Source organism: Aspergillus lucknowensis, assembly GCF_044049455.1.
Source record: "Aspergillus lucknowensis strain CBS 449.75 chromosome Unknown BJX67scaffold_68, whole genome shotgun sequence".
Classification (NCBI taxonomy): domain Eukaryota; kingdom Fungi; phylum Ascomycota; class Eurotiomycetes; order Eurotiales; family Aspergillaceae; genus Aspergillus; species Aspergillus lucknowensis.
Window position 1 is genome coordinate 121,208 of NW_027263612.1, and position 23,555 is coordinate 144,762.

At 52.9% G+C, this 23,555-nt stretch overlaps 9 protein-coding genes across 9 annotated transcripts; 6 read left to right on the top strand and 3 right to left on the bottom strand.

Annotated features, from left to right (window-relative positions):
* Positions 1-366: 366 nt before the first annotated feature.
* On the top strand, positions 367-1,741 carry BJX67DRAFT_297602 (lytic polysaccharide monooxygenase auxiliary activity family 9 protein). The gene is made up of 3 exons (XM_071026914.1): positions 367-1,003; positions 1,062-1,104; positions 1,157-1,741. The coding sequence occupies exons 1-3, from the start codon at positions 484-486 to the stop codon at positions 1,602-1,604; spliced, it is 1,011 nt and encodes a 336-aa protein (XP_070881402.1). The 5' UTR covers positions 367-483; the 3' UTR covers positions 1,605-1,741.
* On the bottom strand, positions 1,741-3,648 carry BJX67DRAFT_297605 (Zn(II)2Cys6 transcription factor domain-containing protein). The gene has a single exon (XM_071026915.1). It carries the CDS (start codon positions 3,582-3,584, stop codon positions 1,878-1,880), a length of 1,707 nt encoding a protein of 568 aa, XP_070881403.1. The 5' UTR covers positions 3,585-3,648; the 3' UTR covers positions 1,741-1,877.
* Positions 3,649-3,922: 274 nt separating this feature from the next.
* BJX67DRAFT_391280 (alpha/beta hydrolase family protein) lies at positions 3,923-5,290 on the top strand (the record flags this gene model as incomplete). Its single annotated transcript, XM_071034761.1, has 2 exons — positions 3,923-4,630; positions 4,670-5,290. The coding sequence occupies 2 exons, from the start codon at positions 3,923-3,925 to the stop codon at positions 5,288-5,290; spliced, it is 1,329 nt and encodes a 442-aa protein (XP_070881404.1).
* Positions 5,291-6,662: 1,372 nt separating this feature from the next.
* Positions 6,663-7,627, bottom strand: BJX67DRAFT_366459 (uncharacterized protein). Its single transcript, XM_071030406.1, has 3 exons — positions 7,379-7,627; positions 7,201-7,320; positions 6,663-7,141 (listed from the first exon to the last, which is right to left on the bottom strand). Exons 1-3 carry the CDS (start codon positions 7,497-7,499, stop codon positions 7,083-7,085), a joined length of 300 nt encoding a protein of 99 aa, XP_070881405.1. The 5' UTR covers positions 7,500-7,627; the 3' UTR covers positions 6,663-7,082.
* A 3,004-nt stretch (positions 7,628-10,631) lies between these two features.
* On the top strand, positions 10,632-12,518 carry BJX67DRAFT_297633 (Zn(II)2Cys6 transcription factor). The gene is made up of 6 exons (XM_071026916.1): positions 10,632-10,739; positions 10,800-11,306; positions 11,364-11,507; positions 11,590-12,109; positions 12,165-12,382; positions 12,459-12,518. Exons 1-5 carry the CDS (start codon positions 10,680-10,682, stop codon positions 12,323-12,325), a joined length of 1,392 nt encoding a protein of 463 aa, XP_070881406.1. The 5' UTR covers positions 10,632-10,679; the 3' UTR covers positions 12,326-12,382; positions 12,459-12,518.
* On the bottom strand, positions 12,516-13,892 carry BJX67DRAFT_297645 (uncharacterized protein). The gene has a single exon (XM_071026917.1). It carries the CDS (start codon positions 13,740-13,742, stop codon positions 12,636-12,638), a length of 1,107 nt encoding a protein of 368 aa, XP_070881407.1. The 5' UTR covers positions 13,743-13,892; the 3' UTR covers positions 12,516-12,635.
* Positions 13,893-14,694: 802 nt separating this feature from the next.
* Positions 14,695-17,322, top strand: BJX67DRAFT_385682 (uncharacterized protein; the record flags this gene model as incomplete). The annotated part of the gene is made up of 1 exon (XM_071033917.1): positions 14,695-17,322. The coding sequence occupies one exon, from the start codon at positions 14,695-14,697 to the stop codon at positions 17,320-17,322; it is 2,628 nt and encodes an 875-aa protein (XP_070881408.1).
* Positions 17,323-17,613: 291 nt separating this feature from the next.
* Positions 17,614-19,085, top strand: BJX67DRAFT_297674 (serine hydrolase domain-containing protein). Its single transcript, XM_071026918.1, has one exon. The coding sequence runs from the start codon at positions 17,825-17,827 to the stop codon at positions 19,001-19,003; it is 1,179 nt and encodes a 392-aa protein (XP_070881409.1). The 5' UTR covers positions 17,614-17,824; the 3' UTR covers positions 19,004-19,085.
* A 1,920-nt stretch (positions 19,086-21,005) lies between these two features.
* BJX67DRAFT_375320 (Zn(II)2Cys6 transcription factor) lies at positions 21,006-23,192 on the top strand (the record flags this gene model as incomplete). The annotated part of the gene is made up of 4 exons (XM_071031677.1): positions 21,006-21,265; positions 21,338-21,407; positions 21,459-22,102; positions 22,151-23,192. 4 exons carry the CDS (start codon positions 21,006-21,008, stop codon positions 23,190-23,192), a joined length of 2,016 nt encoding a protein of 671 aa, XP_070881410.1.
* Positions 23,193-23,555: the final 363 nt, after the last annotated feature.

The window sequence follows — 23,555 nt, forward strand, 5'->3', positions numbered from 1 at the left end:
ACAGAATAATAACCGAGCTGGAGAAGGACGGGAGGGGAGAGGGAGCGAAGGTGTATCAACTTAGGGTAAATGAAGGATTGAGTAGTCGAATGGCAATTGGATGGGATTCATCTAACAAATGCTTGGCTCATTCACCTGGAACAGCGGGCCTGACTCGCGATGCCCAGGCGCGTTTCAGGTGTCGCACTTCGGCACTCGGAGGGCTGGCCTCGGCTCGTCCGTTGGGGGTCTGGGGGAGTCCGAAGGGCTCGGCATGTTTCCGATAGACAGGCCGATATGAGCCCGGGTAATTGGCTCGGTTTTCTCGTGACTATATAGTCGTCTTTCCTGGCATCTCTCAGCACCTTCAGAGTCGCAAAGCACCGTGTGTCTTCTTGTTTCTCGTTTCGCTCATTGCTGTACACTCTTTTCCGGGCTGGTCCCTTATATACATTCATTCATACATTCATTCACTTGAACAATCGTTCATTCATTCTTCTTACCATGAAGCTCTCGCTCCTCGCCGCAGCCGCAGCCATCGCCCCGGCCTCAGCCCACTACTTCTTCGACGTCCTCGTCATCGACGGCCAGGAGACCGCCCCAAACCAATACGTCCGGTCCAACACGCGCCCCGAGAAATACAACCCCACCAAATGGAAGAACCCCCTCGACGACATGACCCCGGACCTGCCGGACTTCCGCTGCAACAAGGGCGCCTTCACCTTCGCGCCCCAGACCGAGACCGCAGAGGTCACCGCGGGATCCAAGCTGGCCATGAAGCTCGGTGTCCAGGCGACCATGCAGCACCCCGGCCCCGGGCTCGTGTATATGTCCAAGGCGCCTGGGGCAGCGAGCGAGTACGAGGGCGACGGTGACTGGTTCAAGATTCATGAGGAGGGGATCTGTGATACCAGTAAGGATATCAAGACGGATGCGTGGTGTACCTGGGACAAGGACCGGATTGAGTTTACGATTCCGGCGGACCTGCCGGATGGGGAGTACCTTATTCGGTCGGAGCATATTGGTATCTCGCCTGTACCCTTGTAACCTCGAGGAGATTGCGATTGCTAATTCGGGGTTAGGCCTCCACGGAGCCCACGACGGACAGGCTGAATTCTACTACGAGTAAGCTATCTACTCTTACCTTTTATCTTGTCAGTTCGTACTGACAGTTTAGATGCGCCCAGGTCAAGGTCACCGGCGGCGGCAGCGGCTCTCCCCCAGGCACAATCCAGTTCCCCGGCGGGTACAAGGTCGACGACCCGGAGTTCAACTTCAGTGTCTGGGGTGGCATGAAGGAATACCCCATGCCCGGGCCTCCCGTCTGGCAGGAGGGGTCCGGTTCCAGCTCTACTGGCAACGGTGCCGTTGACACTGGCTCTGATTCTACTTCTGACGACAGCACCTCGGACTCCTCTAACGAGAGCAATGATGACGCAGGCTCCTCCAACGAGAGCAATGACGACGAAGACTCCTCCAATGAGAACAATGGCGCGGATACCTCCAATGGCTGGCCCCAGCCGGGCGAGGGGGAGCAGGAGCAGCCGTGGTGGTGGCACACTTGCAGCAGCGGCTTCCACCGCCGTCACCGCCGTCGACATCATGCTCGTGACTTTCGCCAGTAGGACTGGAGTGGACAGGCCTGGTACAGTCGCGTAGCTGATGGTCCTACTTGTAGTGTCCTGGAACAGTCGGAAGAGGGCCAGTGAGAGCGGAGCGGAAGGAATACCTTTCTTCGAGCTTCGTGGACGATTCGAGCTGTAGTTTAGCATTCTCTTCAAGTTGCCAATAGACTCCCGCTCTCTGTAGCAGCTGTATAAGTTCAAAGTTTGTATTTCCCACTTGAGGTACTGTTAACTTGAGAAATCGACTTTGAATTTCACTGGAAACAGCGTCGGCTACGGCCCAGTCATATAAACCGCACCCTTTCGGACCCCCCTCGCAATATCCTCAGCACTACTATCGCCAGCCAGTGCATCACCAATACCAACAACCGACCATAGATGAAGCAGCGATACAACGCGCACGAACTGCCGACTGATCCACTCGTGCTGGCCTTGTCTGAGAAGAGCCGCCGGCTTGATGCTGCCGTGGTCGTGGTCAGCGAACAACGTCAACAGGCGGCTAAGACTATTCATAAGGTGCCACGGGCCTTGGGCAATGATATGGCGTCTGAAGTGCTGCTCGTAGGGATCTCCCGACACCAACTGTGATGCCCGAGCAGCGTCAGGGGGTGGCGAGGAGCCGACCCGGGGGAACAGAATAGCAGGGTCGGTGAAGTCACTCATACTGGAGGGTCGGGCCCGATTACCCAGGAAGAACGGCACGCTGTAGCAGATCGAGTCGACCAGCTCCTGGAGCCTCTGTATATATCCGACAGCTGCAGCTGCATCTTCTTCCATTTCTCGTCTTCCAACCCCCGTCTCCTGCGGCGACCTCGATGACTGCCCGTCCTCCCGATCCGAACTGCCCAGCAGGCTCAAGCTGATCCTGGTCAGCAAGAGGCGCTGCACGCGCCAGATATTCCACGTTGCCCCGACCTGACTGCATGTGTACACTTCACAGATGGATCGATAGGTCGGGATCGACGCGTCGATAACATCGTCTCCCAATCGCCCACGAACAAGTCTCAGGACCCGCCAATGCGCTGGCAGGGTTTGCGCCCAGAGCACCAGCTGGTCGTCGATACACTTAGCCCTAACTCTCCACGCATCCATTTCCTCGCGCGAGAGAGGCGTGCCTCCGCCTCCTCTGCGTCGTCGTATATACCGCGCCTGAAACTCCGCAGTGGCTGCGCCGATCGCGTCAAGCGTCGCACTCGGGTTGTCGGAGACCCCCTTTAACCCGCGGTCCCCAATCCACTCGGCCACGACGGGATCGAGTCCTCGGCCCTGGCGCAGCGCCGAAGAAATCTCGGAATGGAAGATGAAATTGCGAACATACGCGCTCGTCGTCGGATCGAGATCGACACACTCTGATGGCGCTGCTGCGAACGGGAGCAAGGACAGCGCGCCGTCATGGTGGATTCGCGTCGCTGGTTGAACGCCGTATACGGCGGTGACGTTGTCGTGTAGCTGTAACGACAAAACGGCGAGCATGGTAGCGGGTTTTCCGCGTTCGTTGCGATCATCTAGTGCATGGCGGAGAGCCCGCACGGCCTGGGTGTAGTAACTGTTACTACTACGGTTTAGACGTCGAGAGTGCAAGTCACTGGCATGGCTATTATGTCGCCAGAGGGCCAGGACGACCTCCGCCACGGCTGCCACGGCCAAGGAGAGGGGCGAGCTCTGCAGCTCCCGCGCGTAAACAGAGACCAGCATCTCGTAGAAGCCACGCGTTGACGCAACGTCGCGTCCCATGGTGGCATAATGCTGGAGGAAGAACGGGACTGCGGCGTCGGGTTCGGCAACATGTCGTATGGCAACTTTCGTGGAAGAATGGAACTTGTGCGTCTCGTCTTTGATCCGGAGGTTGGCGTATTTCGTCCTGTACCTGCAATTCAGCTTCAGGCGCCGACAGGCCCGGCATTTGGGTTTCTCTTCGTCGCATTTCACGCGTCGCTGCTTGCATGTGAGACAGCCGGCGGACCGGCCGTGGTTCACCATGCTGAAAGGGGGGGTAGTTTTGCGAGGGGGCTGAAGGTTGTGCGAATTTTATGTTAGTTCCAGGTGAGTCGCTGCCTGTTCTCAGGCCACAGGGGGATCAGCAATGCTCGCAAAGGGTGTGAATAGGCACCACAATTCTGGGGAACTGGGACGCCTCTGCTGGTTCGTGTGGAAATCGCAAGAATGTAACAGCCAATCAAATGGGTTCCTCGCAAAATATACTCCCGATTAGGGTTGGCAATCATATTCTCTGTGTATCCTCTTGAGATGGCAGGATTGAAGTATAAGTAGAGGGAGGGTTCTCGCAAAACGAACAGAATACCATCAATATCCTCATCATGAAGCTCGCTACTTATATCTATCCGTTACTGCAGGTGGCCACATCTGCCTCCTGTCGCTCAATCGCCCGAGCCGACAACAACCCCAACCCCTACCCAACCTTCCAGTTGAGCAACGACTCCACCTTCAACTTCAACTTCGTCATTGCCCTCGGGAATGCCCTGACCGGCGGATCAGATATTGGCCCTGTCCTGGGCGTTGCGAAAGACGTCATCCCCGGTGACTTCAACTCCTACGTGCACGAGTGGATCAAACTCGCCAACCAGACCAAGGCGCAAGCAGAAGCCCCAGAGAACGCATTTGACCCTGTCAATGTGCGTGACACGTGGTTCTCTGCCTCCCACTACTTCCGACGAGCCGACGAATACGTCCACCAGAACTGGAGTAACCCGCTCCTCACCACCCTCTGGGACCAGCAAACCGCTGCATTCGACAAGGCCATTGCGGCCCTGCCGATCCCGGGCAGACGCCTCACTCTCCCCAGTAAGGAGGGCGACTTCCTCGTCGAGGCCATCTGGTACGAAGCACCACCACCAGCAGCACTCGAAAGCAAGCACCGCGAACGGCCACGGCAGCAGAAACGGCCAACCCTCGTACTGGGAAACGGATTCGACGCCGCACAGGAAGACCTGTACCACTACTTCGTCGCACCCGCTCTCGCCCGAGGCTGGAACTGCATCACCTACGAAGGCCCCGGGCAGCCCACCGTCAACCGGAACCAGAACCTCGGCTTCATCCCCGACTAGGAGCGCGTCGTGACTCCCGTGGTAGACTACCTGCTCGCCACCCCGGAAATATCAGATGTCGTCGACGCGGACAGGCTTGTTCTTCTCGGGAACTCTTTTGGCGGATATCTGGCTGCGCGCGCGGCAGCCTTTGAGCCTCGGTTTGCGGCTGTGATTCTGATCGGTGGCGTTTGGGATGTATACTTGGGTTTTGCGGGGATTCTTCCGCCTGACCTGAAGACCCTGTATGAGGCGGGGGAGTACGCGGAATTCGATCGTGAGATCCTCTCCCGGCGGGCAGCTGGTGAGCTTCCCGGCCAAGCTGCATGGGGCTTGGACTATGGCAGGTGGGCAATGCGCACGAAGTCGCCGTCGGAGTTCTTCACCAAGATTAAGGAATATCATATCGGGGATGTGGTGGACAAGATCAAGGTCCCTGTGTTTGTCGGGGATGCGGAGTACGAGAGTATTTTCCCGGGGCAGCCACAGCAGGTGAAGGGCGCGCTTGGAGATCTGGCCACGCTCCATATCTTTAATGGGACTGCAGGCTATCATTGCCAGTCTGGGGCTATCCAGGAGATGACGAGGACTCTGCACGCGTGGCTGCATAAGACACTGTCAACGGCCAATGATCGTTGGTGACGGAGTAATTCATCATCCGACTTTATATGAGGATCCGCCAGTGTTATTGCTTTCCCAAAGAGTAGGCTTCTAAGAGTCAAGTTGGCTGGAGTAATATCTAACATGCAGTAGAAAGGTCTTGATTATAACTTCTCACTGTCCTATCCCACCGCTGAGAGAATGATTATCTTTGTCCCAATCTCATCCACCTTTTGGTCGGTAGTACTGTTTCCTAGCAATAAATCCATAAATTGTACTATCAGGAGTGTATAGGGTCAGATAAAAGTTACTTGAGAGACTAAAAGAAAGTGAAAAAAAGGGTAGAGAGAAAGATCACTCAAGAAGCAGACGCCAGACCCCGGCATTTGCAACAGAACCAGACTTCCCCTCAAGGAGCATCTTCTCAATGATCGTCACGCATGTCCAGGCACATCCAATCGCCAGAGTCCATCCAGATCCTCCATGGCCATAATTGTGGACAACCCTGCAGGAAGTCGTACGGTTGTCAGCTGCAACCCGCACGTTCGAGTGCGAGAAGGGTCGGAGTCGTCTTGCGAATGGTCCTCCCTCTGGCTCTCTATTCGTAGCTAAGTCCTCAAGGCAACCTAAGAACTTGGTAGCCCTTTTCTACATTTGTTTGACCTCAGGAGACTCGATGGTCAGGCTCTTCAAGTCCCAGTTGTTACGCTGGATGATCGAACCGACAATGAGCGTCTCGTCGTTGCGAGGGACAATGAAGATCGCTTTTCCAGGGCTCCGGTCCGGCTGATATTGGGCAGGAACGAGAAGTGCATTCGCCTTTAGCTTGATATAAGGTCGGGCCGATACATATTATATTGTAATCATGCCCTTCCCCAGCGATATTGTAATCAGCCACACACTCCGAGGTACATATCCGGGTGTGATTACAAGGATGACCTACCAGTCATATATGGTCAACCCTCTTCATCGAAGCTTGCAACGCACGCCTGACGTCCATCTTCCTAAAACCAGGTGAGGACCGAGTAGTCTTTTGCAGATCGGATCGCATTTTTATCGCTATATCAACTGTGCTGGATGAAGTTGAAAGGTAATTTTTTTCAAGCACCCGGTCTTGATTAAGTGGTTTATGACCAGATCCTTCGCCATTGCATATATTCCTTTGAATAAAGCTGGAAGATGTAGATATAGGAAATCCTCTTTATCAATATGATTATTTCCGGCCACCATCATGCCCTCAACCAACTTGCCGTACGCGTATTTAAGCGGTCCAAAAACACTAACATATAGCGGTTGAAGGAGATGAGATGTATGTGGAGGTATACAAAGACAGTTAATTGTATTCTCCTGGCAGTAATCGTCAAATTCAGCAGTTTGATGACTTGAATGGCCATCAAGGATAAGTAACCGCTTCGCGCCATAAATGCAGCTTAGTAAAGACAAAAACGGGAGAAAATTGTCGGCTACGGCCAGTATTTGAAGGGGCAAGCAGAACAATCTATTAGAACCTCTAAGACAGTCATATGAAGATGATCAAGATGATAAAAAGGTTAGAATCCAGCAGAGAGCAGAACCCCATATTTATGTTCCTCCACACAAAGAAACGCTAGAAACTCCACAGTATCTTCTGGATTCCTACATTCCTTTGGCGCCTCCTTCTCCTGCATATTCCATATTGCTTCCCTTTATCATACCAGCGCATATGCAAACGGCCAACCGGCCTGATATAGTTCCAAGAGGCGATATTGTGGGCCAACAAAAATAGCGTTGTGATAATAAATATCTGGGAGTCTAGCCTATATATATAGCTCAACAAATCAACCTCTTCCCTAATTTACTCGCAGTGAACTATGTGGGCCGGATCACCGACGGGCCTAACAGCAGGCCTGCATTCTATAGTATACTGTCAGAGCGATGCTAGGAATATTATCTAGCCGGTTAGGAATACGTACTTCCATGAGCGATAAGCCCCTCGCTATTTACCCAGTAAGCGCAATCTTCAAAATTGGAAAGCCATGTATTCGTGTTCATGATAGTACATGCTTCGACAACCTCCCATCTGTTTTGCAGATCTACAGGTTACATGATTAGCTTGAATGATCTTGTCGTTTCCCTCCGAAGATCACTTACTGTCTGTGAAGATGTAGCTGTTTCCATTTGCAATCCAGGTTCCGTCTGCAGCCTGAGCCCAAGCGTGAGCAGTACCTGCCAGGGAAAGAGTAGCAGCAGCGACGATCGAATAAATCTGCATCTTGCGAGAATATGATGAATGTGCTGAAGATAAATGTATATGTGTAGTTTAGATATTGTCGAATAGTTATTGTAAAAGGAAGTCTCTGATGTTTAAAAGGAAATTCTTTCAAACTTCGTTGATCAATACAGACTTTATATAGTAGTCTATTGGGATCACTTCGGGACCGAGCGTGGATTGAGTAGGCAGTGTATAAATAGCGTATTGCTAAAAATATCCCATCTTTATCGGACTTACTTGTATACCCAACGCCATCCGATACTACTGGTAGGCAAGCGAATGTATGTAAGTTAGGAGCCTCGATGGGGCTGAGCGACCAAGAAATCTTAGGCGCTGACTACTGCAACTGCGGGTGACAAAAATATCCACGGACAAGCTGCAGATACCTTTGTTTGATGCGCAGCTTACTTTGTCAAACCGGTTTTTTTTGGGGGGAGACAGCCGCAAAGCTAGTATATTACATTGGGCTAAGATCTCAGAATCATCTCGTACTCAGAATCTCCGCTATTGCTCTCCACATTACCCACCATCTACTGCTCCACCATCCTCTTATCTCAAGTTTTGTAGATGACAGAATCTACCCTACGCATCTTCTTCGGCTGAAGCGAAGATCCAGGTCTTAGGTATCCTATAATATGGAGGTGCGTGTCAAAAGTCACCGTCTCAGATAAGTAAGCACTTGTGGATCTAGTGCCATGTTATTGAGGCGCTGCACTGTGCGGTCCTGTGCCTGGCTTTCTTAGTACAGTGGGGTGACATTAGCATTGGCACCCCCTTTTTTAGAATGTAAGCACCAGTAACACCATCTTTCTGTGGCAGTATACCACCCATCCGCATTTAATATGGCTTGTTCTTGATGTGGCATTGTCTTCTATAAATGTCTCAACAATTTGAAATAATTGGTGCGTATTTCCAATTTTGCTGAGCACTAGTATCATGAATAGGCTAATACTAAGTAAGTTACAGTAACCACCGTGGCCCATAGTAAGGAGCAATGCAGATAGAAGGTATGATGGCGAAAGATTCCTCTGGAGGTGACGGTCACGAAGAAACTTCGCGAGGCTAATTTGGGCCCACCTCGGAAGTTCGCTTCCGCATGTGGTTGGCCAGCTGTCTTGTCGTTGAAACATGGCTCTGCTGACTTGATGAAGTGGAAACATGGCTCTCATGAGCAAGACGCTCTATAGGTCTTCCCTTGTTGATGTTCTTGAACAGGTTTGTGCTTGTGTATGAATGTACTGAGAGAAATAGCCATCTTATATATGAATGTGACCACAGTGACTTTATCTGTGTTATGAATAATTACTTGAACATGTTGTGCTCTGGAAAGATGTTTCGCAGGAAATACTGGACGTGCCATGAATCACTGTGGGATCTCCTTACCCAAGCAGGCGACTTGCTTTAAAAGAGCTTGGAACTCAACGTTTCCCACTGACTGTTTCATATTTCGCACTGTGTGGTTCATCAGATGCTGTTACACATCATCTGACATTTCTGCGTTGTGGAGCAAAATGCAATGCCAAAGCTGGACGAGGTCATTGGTACAGGTATTGGAAAAATCGAAGCTTGACATGGTATCACGAAACATTTCGGCGGAGAGATATCGCAAGGACTCCCACTGATACTTGTTTGCAAAGCGGAAGATGCGAGAATCACTGAAGAGAATGGCCATGTGTACATTAGAGCGGTTCTCGTTCCGATATGGAGGAACTACAACTGCGAATGTGCCTTCGAAAGTGTGATCAAACACTTGTCCTTCCCTGACATAGAGACGTGAACTACACTTTTCCAATCCACGAAACCGTAGAAATATCGTTCCTTACAACTTACGTACCGGGGTCTTTCTTTGACTTTGATTTATTCCATGTATCACTGAGAACAATCAAACGCAGCAGTGCGGGATGGCTCCAACACCTCCGAGATCAGAAACACTACCACTCGACATATCCCAATTACACCTTCGTCGCCAACAGGCTCGTAGCTAGTGTGCCAGCTCTAGTCATACGGTTCAAGGCACTCAAATTCTGATAGCCGCTGCCATTTCATCTGTTCGTCCGGCATCGTGGATGCCTCGCGCTCCTCAAGTCCAAAGAAGCCATAGCCTTCGCGCAACCTGCGCTCGAACCTTTCTCCATCGGTCTCTGCATTATGTAGGCGCCGTGAAAGACCTGCAAACCTCACATGAGTTAATTCCCTGCTCCTTGTTGGGCCAGAACGAAGTCGCTTGGTTGCTAGCTACTGTGTGTCGACAGCCAAATGAAGGCCAGCTTATATAATAATCGTATTGCTTGGCAGGGCCGCGAACCACAGCCAATCAGGTGAGACAGAAAGGGACAGCATCAACTTCCATCACAGAATGAATGCCACAGCCTGTTGGCTAGCTCTCTGGGCTGTTGTCCCGTGCGTGTGGGGACTCCCCAGATAAGTTACCAATTGACCAGCCAAGCGAACACATTCGCGCATGTCATATCAGGCACTCAATACCGACTTTACAGAGTATTTGTAAGATAAACTAGAACCAATATGCAGGTCAATGAGATGTGACTTCAGTCTCTGAGCATTGGGTTGAGGGGAAGGGTGTCGTATGCATTCTGCGAGTCAGCCGTAACGATGATAATGTTCATTGTATATATATATATCTTGCTTCCATTCACAAGAGGAAGTACTTGGATACACCAACGCCTCTTCCTGAAGGAGCTATATCATATTATTGTGTAATATAAAGCAATGGAACGAGCAGAGACTGCTGGATAGGCACAGCCCCCCATTCTTCCTGTCCTGGGGAATTATAGTTGAATTGATATTTGTAAATGTTGTTTTGACGCGTTCAAGTTCTAGGATAATCTTGAGAAGCCATGATTAGCAGGTATTCCCCTGATTTAACCGTGCTGTTCCTATGTTTATCTACTCCGCACACATAAGATATATCACCAGCTGAATAACCAGCAACAGGGCTGCATGGACTCTTTGTTGGTCCTGGGTCGTGTGCCCACCATAATTGAGGCCTGAGGCAGTGTAGCGCTATACCAAATCGAGGGGAAGAGTGCGAACCTAGCCCTAAATGGAAAGGGTTCGAGTGTCGAGGTCAGGTGCTTTTCAGCCTTCGCAGCGTCGGTACCATCACTGCTTCATCTTCCACCAGCTGCAACATGATATTCATTCCAGCACGTTCAGTTCAGAATGGTTTACTACGGTGCCCTGAGCAAAGGCTGCGAACTGTGTCGTCGCCGGAAAATCAAGGTTTGCGCGCCTTCTTGTGCTTGTAGTACACTCCTTGTGACGAACGACTGACCCAGCCAGTGTGATGAGCGGAAACCACGCTGCCTGAAATGTGAGAAGTCGAATCGAGTCTGTCCCGGCTATCGAGATCTGGGAGACGTCTTATTTCGTGATGAATCATCGCGTGCGCTTCGCCTGGCCCGTCGGGTGTCAACAACTTCTTCACTGAAGCTGGACCAGGGGCGCGAAACGATATACTACAATCCATCGCTTCCAGTTCAAGAACTGGCGGCGGGCTTCTTCTTCTCGAAGTATAACACCTATGATGGTCCTTACCTTGCCAATACTCCCTGTGACTGGCTGAGTCAATCGTATCTTGACGGTACATCCTGCGAGGCTCTCCGTGCTGCCGTTGAAGCGGTCGGCATGGCGGGGCTGGCCAATACTTCTTACGCGCCTCAAATTGCTTCCCGATCGCGAGAACGGTACTGCATCGCTCTGTCAGAGCTGAACGATGCGTTACTTGATCCCACTGCAGCTGCGGCGGACACAACGCTCATGGCCGTCATCTTGCTCGGCTTGTTCGAGGTAAAATCCCGACGGCTGACTTCGTTTCTATCAATCTGACCTCCTTAATTAATACAGATAGTCTCGTTTGAGACAATCGATGAGAGCCGGTACTGGACAGCCCATGTTACTGGGGCATTAACTCTACTCCAGCTTCGAGGCCAGGACCAGTTCGCCCGAGAGCGCGGGGGACAGCTTTACGTCCACGCACGATCACAAATTGTAGGCATCACCATGTGGCCATCTCCTATGCATACCAACCCCCTCCTCCTCAACATGCCCCGGCATAGCTGACACACCATAGCTCGTAGCGTGCATGGCGCAGAAGCTTCCGGTCCCTCCGGCCCTAGTCAACACAACATACGGCTTTGAAACAAGCACCCTCCGGCAGTCATGGAAGGATGGGAATCTTGCCACTCCGGGATCTATTAGCGAAATTTCTTTTCGGCTAATCAATCTTCGGGCGGCAATTGCACACGGACTTGTCGATACCCTGGGTATCTGCGAACAGGCTCTCGCGATTGACGCTGACCTTGAAGATTGGAGGCTCAGCGCCATGGTGAAATGGGCGTATCAAATTGTCCCCGCCCCTGAATCCGCAGACAAGGTGTACTTCTCAGGCAAGCAGCATCGTTACGCAAATCTCTGGGTCGCAAAGGCGTGGCTTAATTGGCGGATGATGAGGGTATTGGTGAACCAGTTGATTCTGGAGAATTGCTCCGGGCTCGGGTTTGATGTCGATTTTAAATCTCGTGCGCGAGCTGTAGTGCGTGACCTCTGCACTGAAATTTGTATCTCGGTGCCTAGTTTCGATGGGACTCCACGTCAGCTTCCCCTATATGGTTCTCCGGGTTTTCCCTCATGGCTGACTGTTTTCAGATATTCTCGCTGCCATCCACCCACTTCACCACATTGCTGCAGAAACACTCAACCACTCAGATGTTCGGTCATTTGCCTTTAAGTACCTCTTTAGAATCCATAAATCAACCGGAGTCAGACAGGCCGGTCGACTGGCAGAGATAGCTTCGCAGCTTCTATGAATGCGGTCCCATCTGTGGGACCGCTGAGATCTTCGTTATTGCAGAACTCTGCTCGCGGTATGTCAGAATCTCGGTGGCTTTGACTCCGATATTTCCTGCAGACAAATGACTGATTTCTTGGGTGAGGCATTAGACGGCGTGTTGAGCGGGCCTAGTGTGTCTGTCGGCGGTGGGACTATGAACCCTCTCTTTCGTCACTGTGCAACGGAAAGCTCGTCCAGCGCTCTTCCCATAAACCTTCCCCAGGCCACAGCTCAAATATAGTTCTCTTCAAAGCTCTTGACAGTGTAACGGGGCCGTGCAGGACGATTCAAAGCTCTCGTGCTGCCTTGCCTACCTCCACTATCCCCCAATCCTCGTCGGAGTCTACGCGCCGAGAAAGGTACGACCAACAAAGATGCACGTGAACATATTCTTCATGCCGTAGGATGGTGGAACGCACAAACGGTACACAGCAGAGATTTCGGAGTGTTCTTCCCTTCTGTTTAGAGCATATGATTCTCTGGATGGACTCAACTAGCTCCTTGTCTGTCGCAGTGTTGACGAGTATTTCACGCAGCAACGAGGGACTTGTACTCGAATCTGGCGGCGAAGTCAGTGGTTGGACATCGCAATAGAGATCCAGGATCAGACTACGTAGTGCGGTAAAATTTGCGAGGGATTCATACATGCGACGCTCGTTGACACTACCGCCCCGCCGCTTTATCTCTAAGCGAAGCTCTCTCAGGTTTGGGCAGGATACGGCCATTTGGGTGACATCTGAAGAACCCACTTTAATGGGGCTAAGAACGTAAGAGGATTCACCTCCGATGATGAGACCATGTAGCGTCGGCCCATGGCGGGACAGAACCAGATGAAGTTGGGAGACATCTCGAAGACCATGAAGGCAGAGGAATTTCAAAGGCCGCATCGACATAATCGCCCGGACGGGGCTCCAGGCATGGCTTACCAGTCCCGTACGAGCAAAAGTAATAAAAAGTCTTTCAAGATGTGGGAGACGCCGCGCGGCTTGAGCAAAGACGGTTTCCTCAAACCCATACGAGGGTGCGATGTCGAGTGATCGCAGGCTCGAGAGGTCGAGACTCTCTGTCAGTCGCAGTAATATGTCATCCGCCGGCCCGATACCGTTGAAGAGATAGATTGTAGACGGGTCTGTGGTTGCGGACTGACCCTTGTCGCCAGTGCTTGGCACCTTTGCTCGACCTGCGAGATGCTCTGGACTTCTGGTATCCTCCACATGGAATGATTGATCAGAAGGTGCTTGAGATGGGGGATCCGGCGATAAACGGGATAATATAATTTCGTCCATCACCATCCTACCCGCATGTTCGCGGTCCAAAATGGGGGGACACGTTGCCGTAAAGCTTCTGATACGCGTTGGCATCCGCGTACCAGACTGAATAAGGTCGTGGAGCATTGGGTGGTATGATAACCAGGCAGGAGTCCCAGTTGGATTCCTTGGACGAGTGAAATACACTGATCGGGGGTCCAGATGTTCAGAAGGCAGTTTGGATGGTGCCGCAGAATAGCCTGATGCAGGGAAGGAGGGAACATTTCGTAAATTCCGTAATTAAGTTCCGTCAGGTGGTAAGACAGGGGATTAACGCGGCCACCAGCTGCCACTTTCGGCTCCATATTCGGACATGAGTAGCCTCCGTGTTCCAACCCCGAATCGTTGAATCCTGGCAGCAGTGAGCTGTGATTCCATGAATGCCTCTACAGCCGCTGGAGGGATGAATTCGAAGAAGTCGGCCTCCAGCCCGTAACGACGGAGACAAACCCATTCCCGAGGGTCTGTCCGCAACGTGAAAGAAACGAGGTTGAGTGTGCGTGCATATCGTCGATGATGATGCCCAGTACCAGGGTTAAGCCCAACAATGTCTCTTGCATTGTGTCATGGTCGAGATTTACGGTGATGGTGTGGAAGACTGCCGGTGCCGCGGCGTGGCAGCAAGCGCGGCTCACCAAGCGGAAGGCGCAAAGGCCGAGCCAACTATTGTGGGAAACCTGGAACATGTCATCGACCGAGATAGATTGAAGACGAAGGGGATTAAACGTCTTACCGAATCACATATACTCCGCAAGATTTCTAGTGGAAGCCTCTCCATCGTGCTCGCAGCGCCAGCTGGAGGGTGGGTGCGAGGGGAAATAAGACTCGACTTCAAATAAAGACAAATTACAACGAGACTTGGAGTTCTGGTGACTTGCTGAGGGGTGAGGCTGATGTTTTGATGTTTCTTTGCCTGGAGCCCGTTAGGAGTCACGTGCATCAACGCTGAGGCCGATACGAGGTGCTGGTGCCTGGAGTGAACGCGACAGGATTTCCTCCATTTGTCTCTGCTTGGGAAGCACAACCAGGTGAAAGCAAGATGGACAGCACGAGGAAACGACAGCTCTCTCAGGGCAGCGATGGGGGAGCTCCGGAGCAAAAGCGCGAGCGCGTGGAGTCGCCCACCCCGTTGCAGTGGCCCCTCCGCGGCAGCACGTGCGCAAAGTGGTGCAGCATTTCCAGCGAAGGCAAACCTCAGATCGACAAAACCAAGGTCAGAAACGTGATCGGGAAGCATGTGGACGATGACTCGAAGATCATGGCGGATATTGTCTCCGGAGTCGCGATGGGTGGCGGGGTTCACCCGCTTGTTTTCGAATCCGCTCTGGAGGATGATCCTGACAGTGTGCGCCTGCGGTCTCTACCCTTCTATGAGAGTTTGCTGGCCGATGTGCACAAGGGGAGAGAGACGTATCGCTCTCTATCCAAGGAGATGAAACACATCGTGGGTGTCGGCGTCCGAGACCTTTACATTGCGGCATGGCGGAACCTTGCCGACGAACGCGAGAAGCGCATCCTCAACGGTATGGTTGAGGTGATAGACGAGTCGGTCGAGTCCACGCGGGTGGGTGGGATGGACGTCTCGTTCTGTCCATCCTCCAGTTTCAAATCCTTGAAGATAATCGAGAACATTGACTATGAAGCTGACCCCGGGTTGGCACCCCTGTTCGCCCTGATATTCGAAGAACCAAGACTGTTCGTTGCATTCGTGGATCCGAGGGAGCTCTCATATCACAACTTTGAGAACATCGTTCCTCTGGACCGATGGATCGAGAGAAGAAGCCAGGATCTTGGGATATCGTTCTCTACGCCCCGCCACCTTGAAGAGGGCCGCGAAATTTATACATGCACGCTACGGGGCCCTGAGACTGCGCTGGTAAAGAAGCTGGCATCGCTGGATCTATACACGGCGCCGCTAAACAAGGGGACTCGCGGCGGAGAGCGATTTATCTTCCACTCGGCGCTCCTCAGCAAAGCTCTCGGTAGGGCTGTCCGAAACAGCGGTATTCTTAATTATCTTTCTGGCGGAACCCTCTACGGGTCGTTCGAATTCGTGAACTACGTCTTCCGATGCAATCGATTCTCTCCTGGGGACCACCGCTTTACGAGCCATCTCGACACCCCGTATTACGACGGTTCCCGGTCCCAGATATCCAAGTTTACGATTCTAATATACCTCACCGCGGGAGTGGGCAGTCCTGCCCTGCGCGTCGGCGACGTCAACCTTAACAGCGTGGAGGAAATGCAGTGCGTGATATTCGACCAGAGACTGGAGCACGAGGGTCATCCATTCCTTGACAATAAGAAGGTCTTCATTCGCAGCGAGCTGGTCTTCAAAGACGAAAATGCCATCCACGATGCTCGGGTGTCGTCTCTATTCAGCACAGCATGCTACCTCACCGGGGAGAGTGTGTTTAACGAGGAGCTCACGAAGGACGCGCATGATTTCTTCGAGCGCGCCAACTCACTTCATTGGGCTATCGAGAGGGAATCCACAGAGCCGCCACTCTATCTCCATAAGGCTTTCCGCGGGGTCGAGTTTGTCACGAACGGGTACGATTACTGGTTCAAGCGATCTCCGGCCATCCAAACCGCGGACTGTGGAATGATAGCCGCACTGGACTACTATAACTGTAAAATCCAAGGCAAGCCATTCCGCTCTTTGTGTAAGGCCACTCCGATACGGAAGCGATTCGCCAGGGCCGACGATATCTGGTCAATTATGACAGACTCTACCACTAATGAGTCAAACGAACCACCGTTGAAACGCCTCTCGAAGTCCGACATCCAACCGCTGATCCAGAAACGCGACAAGGTACCCTTCGTAAAACGCGCCCCCCCCGACGAGTTCGGGCCCGATTCCGACGAATTGTCCGAGATGAAGCCGTGCTGCGCGTTCCACTGCTACGAGACCTTCGACGCATGGAACGACAAAGAAGTCCTGGACGACTACAAAAAATGCTGGAAGTACACCTGGCGCCGGCTCTTCGGGACGCCTCTCGTGATCCTCGGACAAGAGATCTGCATCAACGAAAGCCACATCAAGGTCCAGGGCGACAAGATATTTTTCCTGCAGCCGTCAGGCCACCCGTCCATCCCTCCGATCAACTTCGCGGCCTGTTGGCCAGATGCGGGCCCCACCTCGGTGATCCAGATCGGTGGCGAGATTGACACGCCCAAGCTGCTGATTCCGCCGATCCTGTTCCGTGAGTCTGAGAAAGGGTATCACCTGCTTCTGGACTTCTTCAAGAATGACTGGATGGTGCATGTGGATGATCAAAAGAAGATCGCTTTACCCGTGATATCGAATGACTTGTTTGCCGGGCAGGACGAGGGGTACCCGAGCTTTTGGCAGCGGGTTGGGTTTGAGTCGTCGGACGAACCGGATATGTCGGATGATACGGCGAGTTGGGCTGACTGGTCTGAGGGGGAGGAGGAAGAAGAGGAAGAGAGTGAGGGGGAGAGTGAGGGGGAGAGTGAGGAGGAGGAGGAGGAGGAGGAGGAGGAGGAGGAGGAGGAGGAGGAGGAAGAAGAAGATAGCGAGGAGGAGGAGGGTGAGGAGGAGAGCGAGGAGGACAACGTGGAGGAGGAGAGCGGGGATGATGAAGATGGACAAGAGGAGGTAGGCGATGATGCGGGGAGCAGTGATTCAAGTGCCACGTTGTAGCTGTAGGAAGAAAGACTCAACTTAGGGCTCACCCACGAGCAAAGAAGGCCCACCAGGCCCCGACAAATGAACCGAGACATTGGGGGTTTGCGGCGGTAAATTCAGTCCCCAGCATCCGAACGAGATCAAGTCAGTGGAAGGGTGGCTCCGGGAAGGAGATGAGAAGGGCGGAACGGAATGGACGGCCAAAGCGCCCTGTCGGATGCGCGCCCTGTCGGATGCCGGGAAAGCCACCAGGATATCTTTGCCAATTGCCTCGGTTGGAGATACAGCGGTTCAATGAAAGTTGTTAAACCGGATGTGCTGACCCGCGGGTTGGCCCGCGGATTGCGGAGTCCCCAACTCAACGCTGCTGGACGGCCGTCAAGTGAAGAGCTCTTAGATCACTAATGTGCACAGCGGCTGTGCAGCTGAAGACTTCTTAAGCCCGGCAATCCCCGCAACCCAGCCTCGGAACCCCCCCCCTCCTCAGCTTCAACTTCCCACAGGCAATCAATCCACCATGACTTCCATCCAAGGTCACTGCGACCCACACTTCGCCCCCGTCCGCGACATTCTCGCGCAGAACCTCTCCTCGGAAAAGGAACTCGGCGCCTCCATCTGCGTCTCCATCCACGGCAAGCCCGTCATCGACGTCTGGGGCGGCCACGCAACGCCCGCCCGCGATAGACCCTGGGAACAGGACACAATCGTGCCCGTCTGGTCGATTTCAAAAACAATCACAGCCCTCGCCGCTCTCCTCCTCATCGACCGCGGCCAATTGGACCCCGACGACCCCGTGGCCAAGTACTGGCCTGCCTTCGACACCGAGGACAAACGGCCGATCCTGGTCCGACATCTCCTCGCACACACGGCCGGGTTACCCTCATGGGAACCCGAGATCGACTTCGACACGCTCTTCAATGTCCCCCTCGCAACGGAGAAGCTGCTCTCGCAGAAACCGTGGTGGGAGCCCGGCTCTGTCAGCGGGTACCACCTGATCTCGCATGGTCATCTATTGAACGGGCTCATCGAGCGCGTCGCGGGCAAGCCGCTCGGGGAATTTGTCCGCGAGGAGCTTTCCCTCCCGCGTGGCGCAGATTTCCACATGGGTATCACCGATGAAAAGGAGTGGGCCCGGATCGGAGAGTTACTCCCCGCCCCCGAGATTCCACGGGAGGCCCTCGAGGCCGCGGCAAAGGCACCCGGCGGTCCTAGTATCGCGGTGAGGGCGTTCATGGGATTCCGCATGCAGGCGGCGTACTCGGCTACGCCTGAGTTCCGGCGGTCTGGGATCGGTTCCATTGGCGGGTTTTCGAATGCGAAGGGGTTCAACCGTATACTTGACATCATTACGCTGGGCGGGGAGGTCGACGGGGTGCGGTATCTGAAGCCCGAGACGGTGGATTTGATTTTCCAGACGCAGACGGAAGGGCCGGACCTTATCCTTGGGGATAATCTGAAGATGGGGATTGGGTTTGGGCTTGCGAATGGGACGGTGGATTGGATGCCGACTGGGAGGAGGGTGTGCTTTTGGGGCGGTTGGGGAGGGTCGCTGGCGGTTATGGATTTGGATCGCGGGGTTACGTTTACGTATGCGATGAACCGGATGGAGCAGGGGACGTTGGGGAATTCGAATGCCCACGCTTACATTAAGGCTGTCTATAAGGTGTTGGACGGTATCGAGCAGGCAAGTTTGTAAGAGGCTGAGAGCAATGAACGTAGATCACCCATACGGGTTATCGGATGGTCCTGAAGCATTCAATCATTGACTAGCTGCACTCCACCAAGATTCATCCAGTTCATACATGTCAGATGCATAGCTGAAGGGTTGTTCGCCGTCACCACACAGTCTGCCGCTCGCAACTACTTCTCAAAGTCTTTCCTCTTGACAACCCCCGCACGAGGCCCATTCACAATGTCATTCGCGAGGTACCTAGAAAACCAGTCCCAGCACTCCCTGTCCTGCGCACCTGCGCGCAGATGATGAGACACGCGAATGCGCAGCCGGGACCCGTCAAAATGGGCCAGGACGATTCTTCCCCTGCGTGGGCGCACCAGTGAACACAGGAGAACCTAAGTCAGTTAGCCAGCACGCCCGTTTGGGTGTCATCGAGTCGAGCGGGGTGGGCTTAATCTTGATATAAGACAAGTGAAGTGACGTACCCGAAGGCCTCGGTTGAAGTCGAACCACTTCTCAATGATACAGGTCGCCATCGCCGCGAGAATAATTTTCAACTCGGACTGGAGGATGCAGTCCGGGTCCGCGAGGAATTCGCTATAGACAATTATCTTGACGAGACCCAGAGCGCGGTTGACAACCCGGCTCGTGGGCTCCCATTCGACAGGAGGGAGCTCTCGCAACGGGGTGAATTCGTGCGCGAACGAAACTCTCCACGACGATAGTATATCAGCGGTGGTGTTCGATGGAGAGTATAACCAACAGCTTGGATTGAGGAGTCAGATTGGGGGCTTACGTACCGCGGCACGTCACAGTAGCGCGTGGCGAAGTTCAGTCCCATCTGCTTCGAAGCCCGTTTGTACCAGTGGGAGAGCTCCCAGGCAGCCTCCTTGCTGGGTATGGTTGCTTGATGAAACAGCCACTCATGCTTTTCTGTGGGTGGAACGGATGGCTCAAAGGAAAGTCCATGCTGGGACATGAACTCTCGCGTCAACGGGGTAAAGGCGTCCCAGATTTTGTCGGGGGTGTATGAGGAGGGACTGCTAGTCGCAGTGAGAGTAGTAGCTGTTTCATCTTCGAGCCTCAAAGTTGACATGTCGACTTTGAGTCCGAGCGATTTTAACTCTTTAAGACTGATGTCCATCCCCTTTTTCGAGGTTTCCCCGGTGTTCTTAAAGGCAGTCCGCAGTAGATTCAGGGCTTTCTCCTTCTCTGGCGGTCTAGGGCGGAGGAGCCGACACCACAGCCGATAGACGAAGCACCCCTGGGGACTACCTTTTTGAGGCATATTTGATCGAGGTTAGGAACTGGACAGTGAAGTAACAACTTGCAAAATGATGGTATTGAGCGAGGTAGCCGGCTCGGCGTCACAAAAGAATAAAAGTCAGAACGACCACGCACAGGTGAAGTATTTGAATTCCACACATGCTTCCGGAGGGTCAGTCCATGACCGAATACCTACGTGATCGAAGCAACGTCGGAATTGCGAGAAGGAAGTATAATCCGAACGCTAACGAGTGGACATGAGGTTCTGGGTATGGCGGATGCTGTCGGCTGTTCAATCAGATAAAGTACACTCTGCACTCTCAGCGTGTTATACTTTGGGGAGAGGGCTTGTTCGTCCCGGTATGTAATACAATTGAACCGGAATGCCTCATACCTCTCTGGTTATACTTCGAGAACCTCCTAGGGCTGTGTTTATTTGCCCAGTACAGGCCCTCGCCACAGTTCTCCCAACCCTGGTAGCCTTAGCCCTAGCCCTAGCGTGTTGACCATTTCAGCCACCGCTATCTCGAGAGTCGAACTGCCGGACAATTTACAACTTCTTGAACCCTGTCGGGAGGCATAATCGGTAATTGGCTTGACTTGCACGTGGCATGCGCCGCCAAGCTGGAGTGGATCTAAACTCATTTCGGCTAAGCCTCTCACCAGCCTTCCAGGGAACTCAGCCGTTCTTCTTCCTCCTGACCCCCAATCTTCAGCCAAACATGCCTCTCTTATCTCATCCGCTTCACTCCGCATCATGAAACGGACAGTCCCCATGGGAATGACCGACCAATGGGGAAGGCCACCTCCGTCATGTCAAGCGTGCCGACAAAAGAAGCGCCGGTGCGACCGCGCCCGGCCCTGCTCGAACTGCACTCAAAGGAACATTCCGTGCGAGTACGACGGGAAAAGCCAGTTTGGTAGCCCACCGACACACGCCTCCAATTCCCTATATCATGGAAACGCGGACCAAACACTGGCAACTCCCCAGTCTCCCCCTGGAGGGCCGAAAATCAGGTCAGTTTCTCCACGTGACACGGGAAAACAATGAATACTAACGCTGCGAAGGAGGTTAGACGATGTATCTAGCCGACTTAAGAGACTAGAACAGGCGGTTTTTACGGATCCCAGCAAAGGGACGCCACAGTCAGAGGTTGATGTATGCTTCTGCTTGGCTCTGCGTGGATTCGGACTGCTGACATTATTGCAGGCTGAACCGCCGTTAGCTTTGCGGTTTACACGATTTAATGCCCATTCGCAGTTTTCAGCCCATGAACGGGCTCGGAATGGTCTCTCTTTAGCTACGCATCTTCCACCGATAAGCGAGGCGAGGGCATTGCTCAGCCATTTTGTCGGGAGGATGCAACCAACAATCGGTGTCCTCCATATCCCGTCAACTCGCAATTTACTAGAGCAGACATATCTCAATGTACTCGACGACACAGCCCCGGACCCCACAACACTACTTCTACTTTTCAGCATATTCGCAGGCTCGGCTCTGGTCTTCTCTCCGCAGCTCCTACAGCAACTGGCTGCGACACCTGACCAAGCCGATGCGGCCTTTAAGTCGTACATGCAAATTTCCCAATCCGTTATGGAAGACAGCCAACAAGTTCCCCCATCAACGACGGCTTTGGCCGCGATGACAATTCTAACTCATTTGGTCTCCAATGAGAACGGCTGCCCAGTGGAAGCTCATTTAATTCGGATGCGGTGCTATTGGATGGCGCGTTCGATGCAGATTCATTGTCTTGACGCTCCACAAAACCGTAAACGGAGACAGCTGGAGGGCTGCAACATGATCGAAGCGGAAGTCCAGAGGCGGATATGGTGGAACATGGTTGCAACTGACTGGTAAGATTGGGTAAACTCAATAATCCAATTTGTGCTCATGAATTATAGGCTCAGTGCTTTCGCCGGAGGCAATCAAGAAGGCACGTACGTATTTCAGCCGAAACATATGTGTGTCGACCTCCCGAGCAATGTAGACGACGAGTACATCACCTCGGAAGGCATATCCAATGTACAGCCCTTATCGGAACCCACATCAATGACGGGTTTCATATACCGCGTCAAATTCGCAGAAATATGTCGTGAGGTGGCTGATGCAATGCCGCCTGTCCTAGCCGAAGTACAAGAACCTGACTACAGCGTAATCCTAGCTCTGGACGCACGGTTCCGATCTTGTCTGGATGAACTCCCTGTATTCTACAAACTTGACCCGGAAAGCATCAAACAAACCGAAGGATTATGTGCGGAGCGACACTACATTACCTGGCAACGAACCACCTCCCATCTCTCTTTCCATACCCGTCTATGCCGGCTCCACCGACCCTACCATATTCCAGGCATAGCAGATCCCAAATACGCCTATTCGCGCGAGGTTTGCGTCCGCTCCGCACAGGCTGTGCTAGACCTTCGCCGCTCGATGGACATATCCCCTTCTCAGGTTGGGCTGCGGCCCTCTCGGTTTTGGATCGTCGTGCATCATGTTTTCATTGCAGCGTTGACGCTCGCAACAGATGTTTCCTTCAACCCCCACGCACCGGATGCCGAGGCCAGGAAGGTCAAAGTCCTCGCCGCATATCAGACCCTGGAACGGTCCATGGAGGAATCTTGTAGCTTCAAGGAACTAATTCAGAAGAATCTACGTCTAATAACGTCAACATTGGAGACAAGACCGCCGGCTGTCCCAACGCCAACGGGGTCTTCTTCTGCCGCCACCAATATCTCCTCCCATTCAAACATCTATGAAAACACAAGCGGTGGTCTGCCCGCTGACTCCATCGTGACGGGTGCGGGTGGGAATGATCCATCCCAAGAACCTGGACCGTGGGATCCCAACTGGGACCAGTTATGGTCGGAATTTCTCGCCGTCGCACCTGAGCTGGACTTGTCGCAATGGGATGTCCTGTTCGATGGTGCCAACACAATGCCACCATGAGCATCCCATTCAATACTAGATAAGACGGGGTCAGACTGGCTTCATTATGCATCGTCCACGGTGCAAAGTTCCGCCACTCGGATTCGCGGGAGTCGCCTAAGCAGATATGGGATAGGTTTTTGCGCTTCGGAGCCCCCCAGTAGTGAAGGCGCCCCTTCTTCCCATGCTCGCGTCCCCCACCCGCACTCACCTGGTGAGGCTACAACATACTCGTTTGAGGTCCTTCATCGCATATTGGAATCGACAAATGTTGGTAGAGGGAGGACGAGAAATCTTACGGCTTCCAAGACCTGATCCAAAAGAACCTCCATTCGCTAATTCTAAATCTATGAGAATTGGACCTCGTAACTAATATAGTCCTCG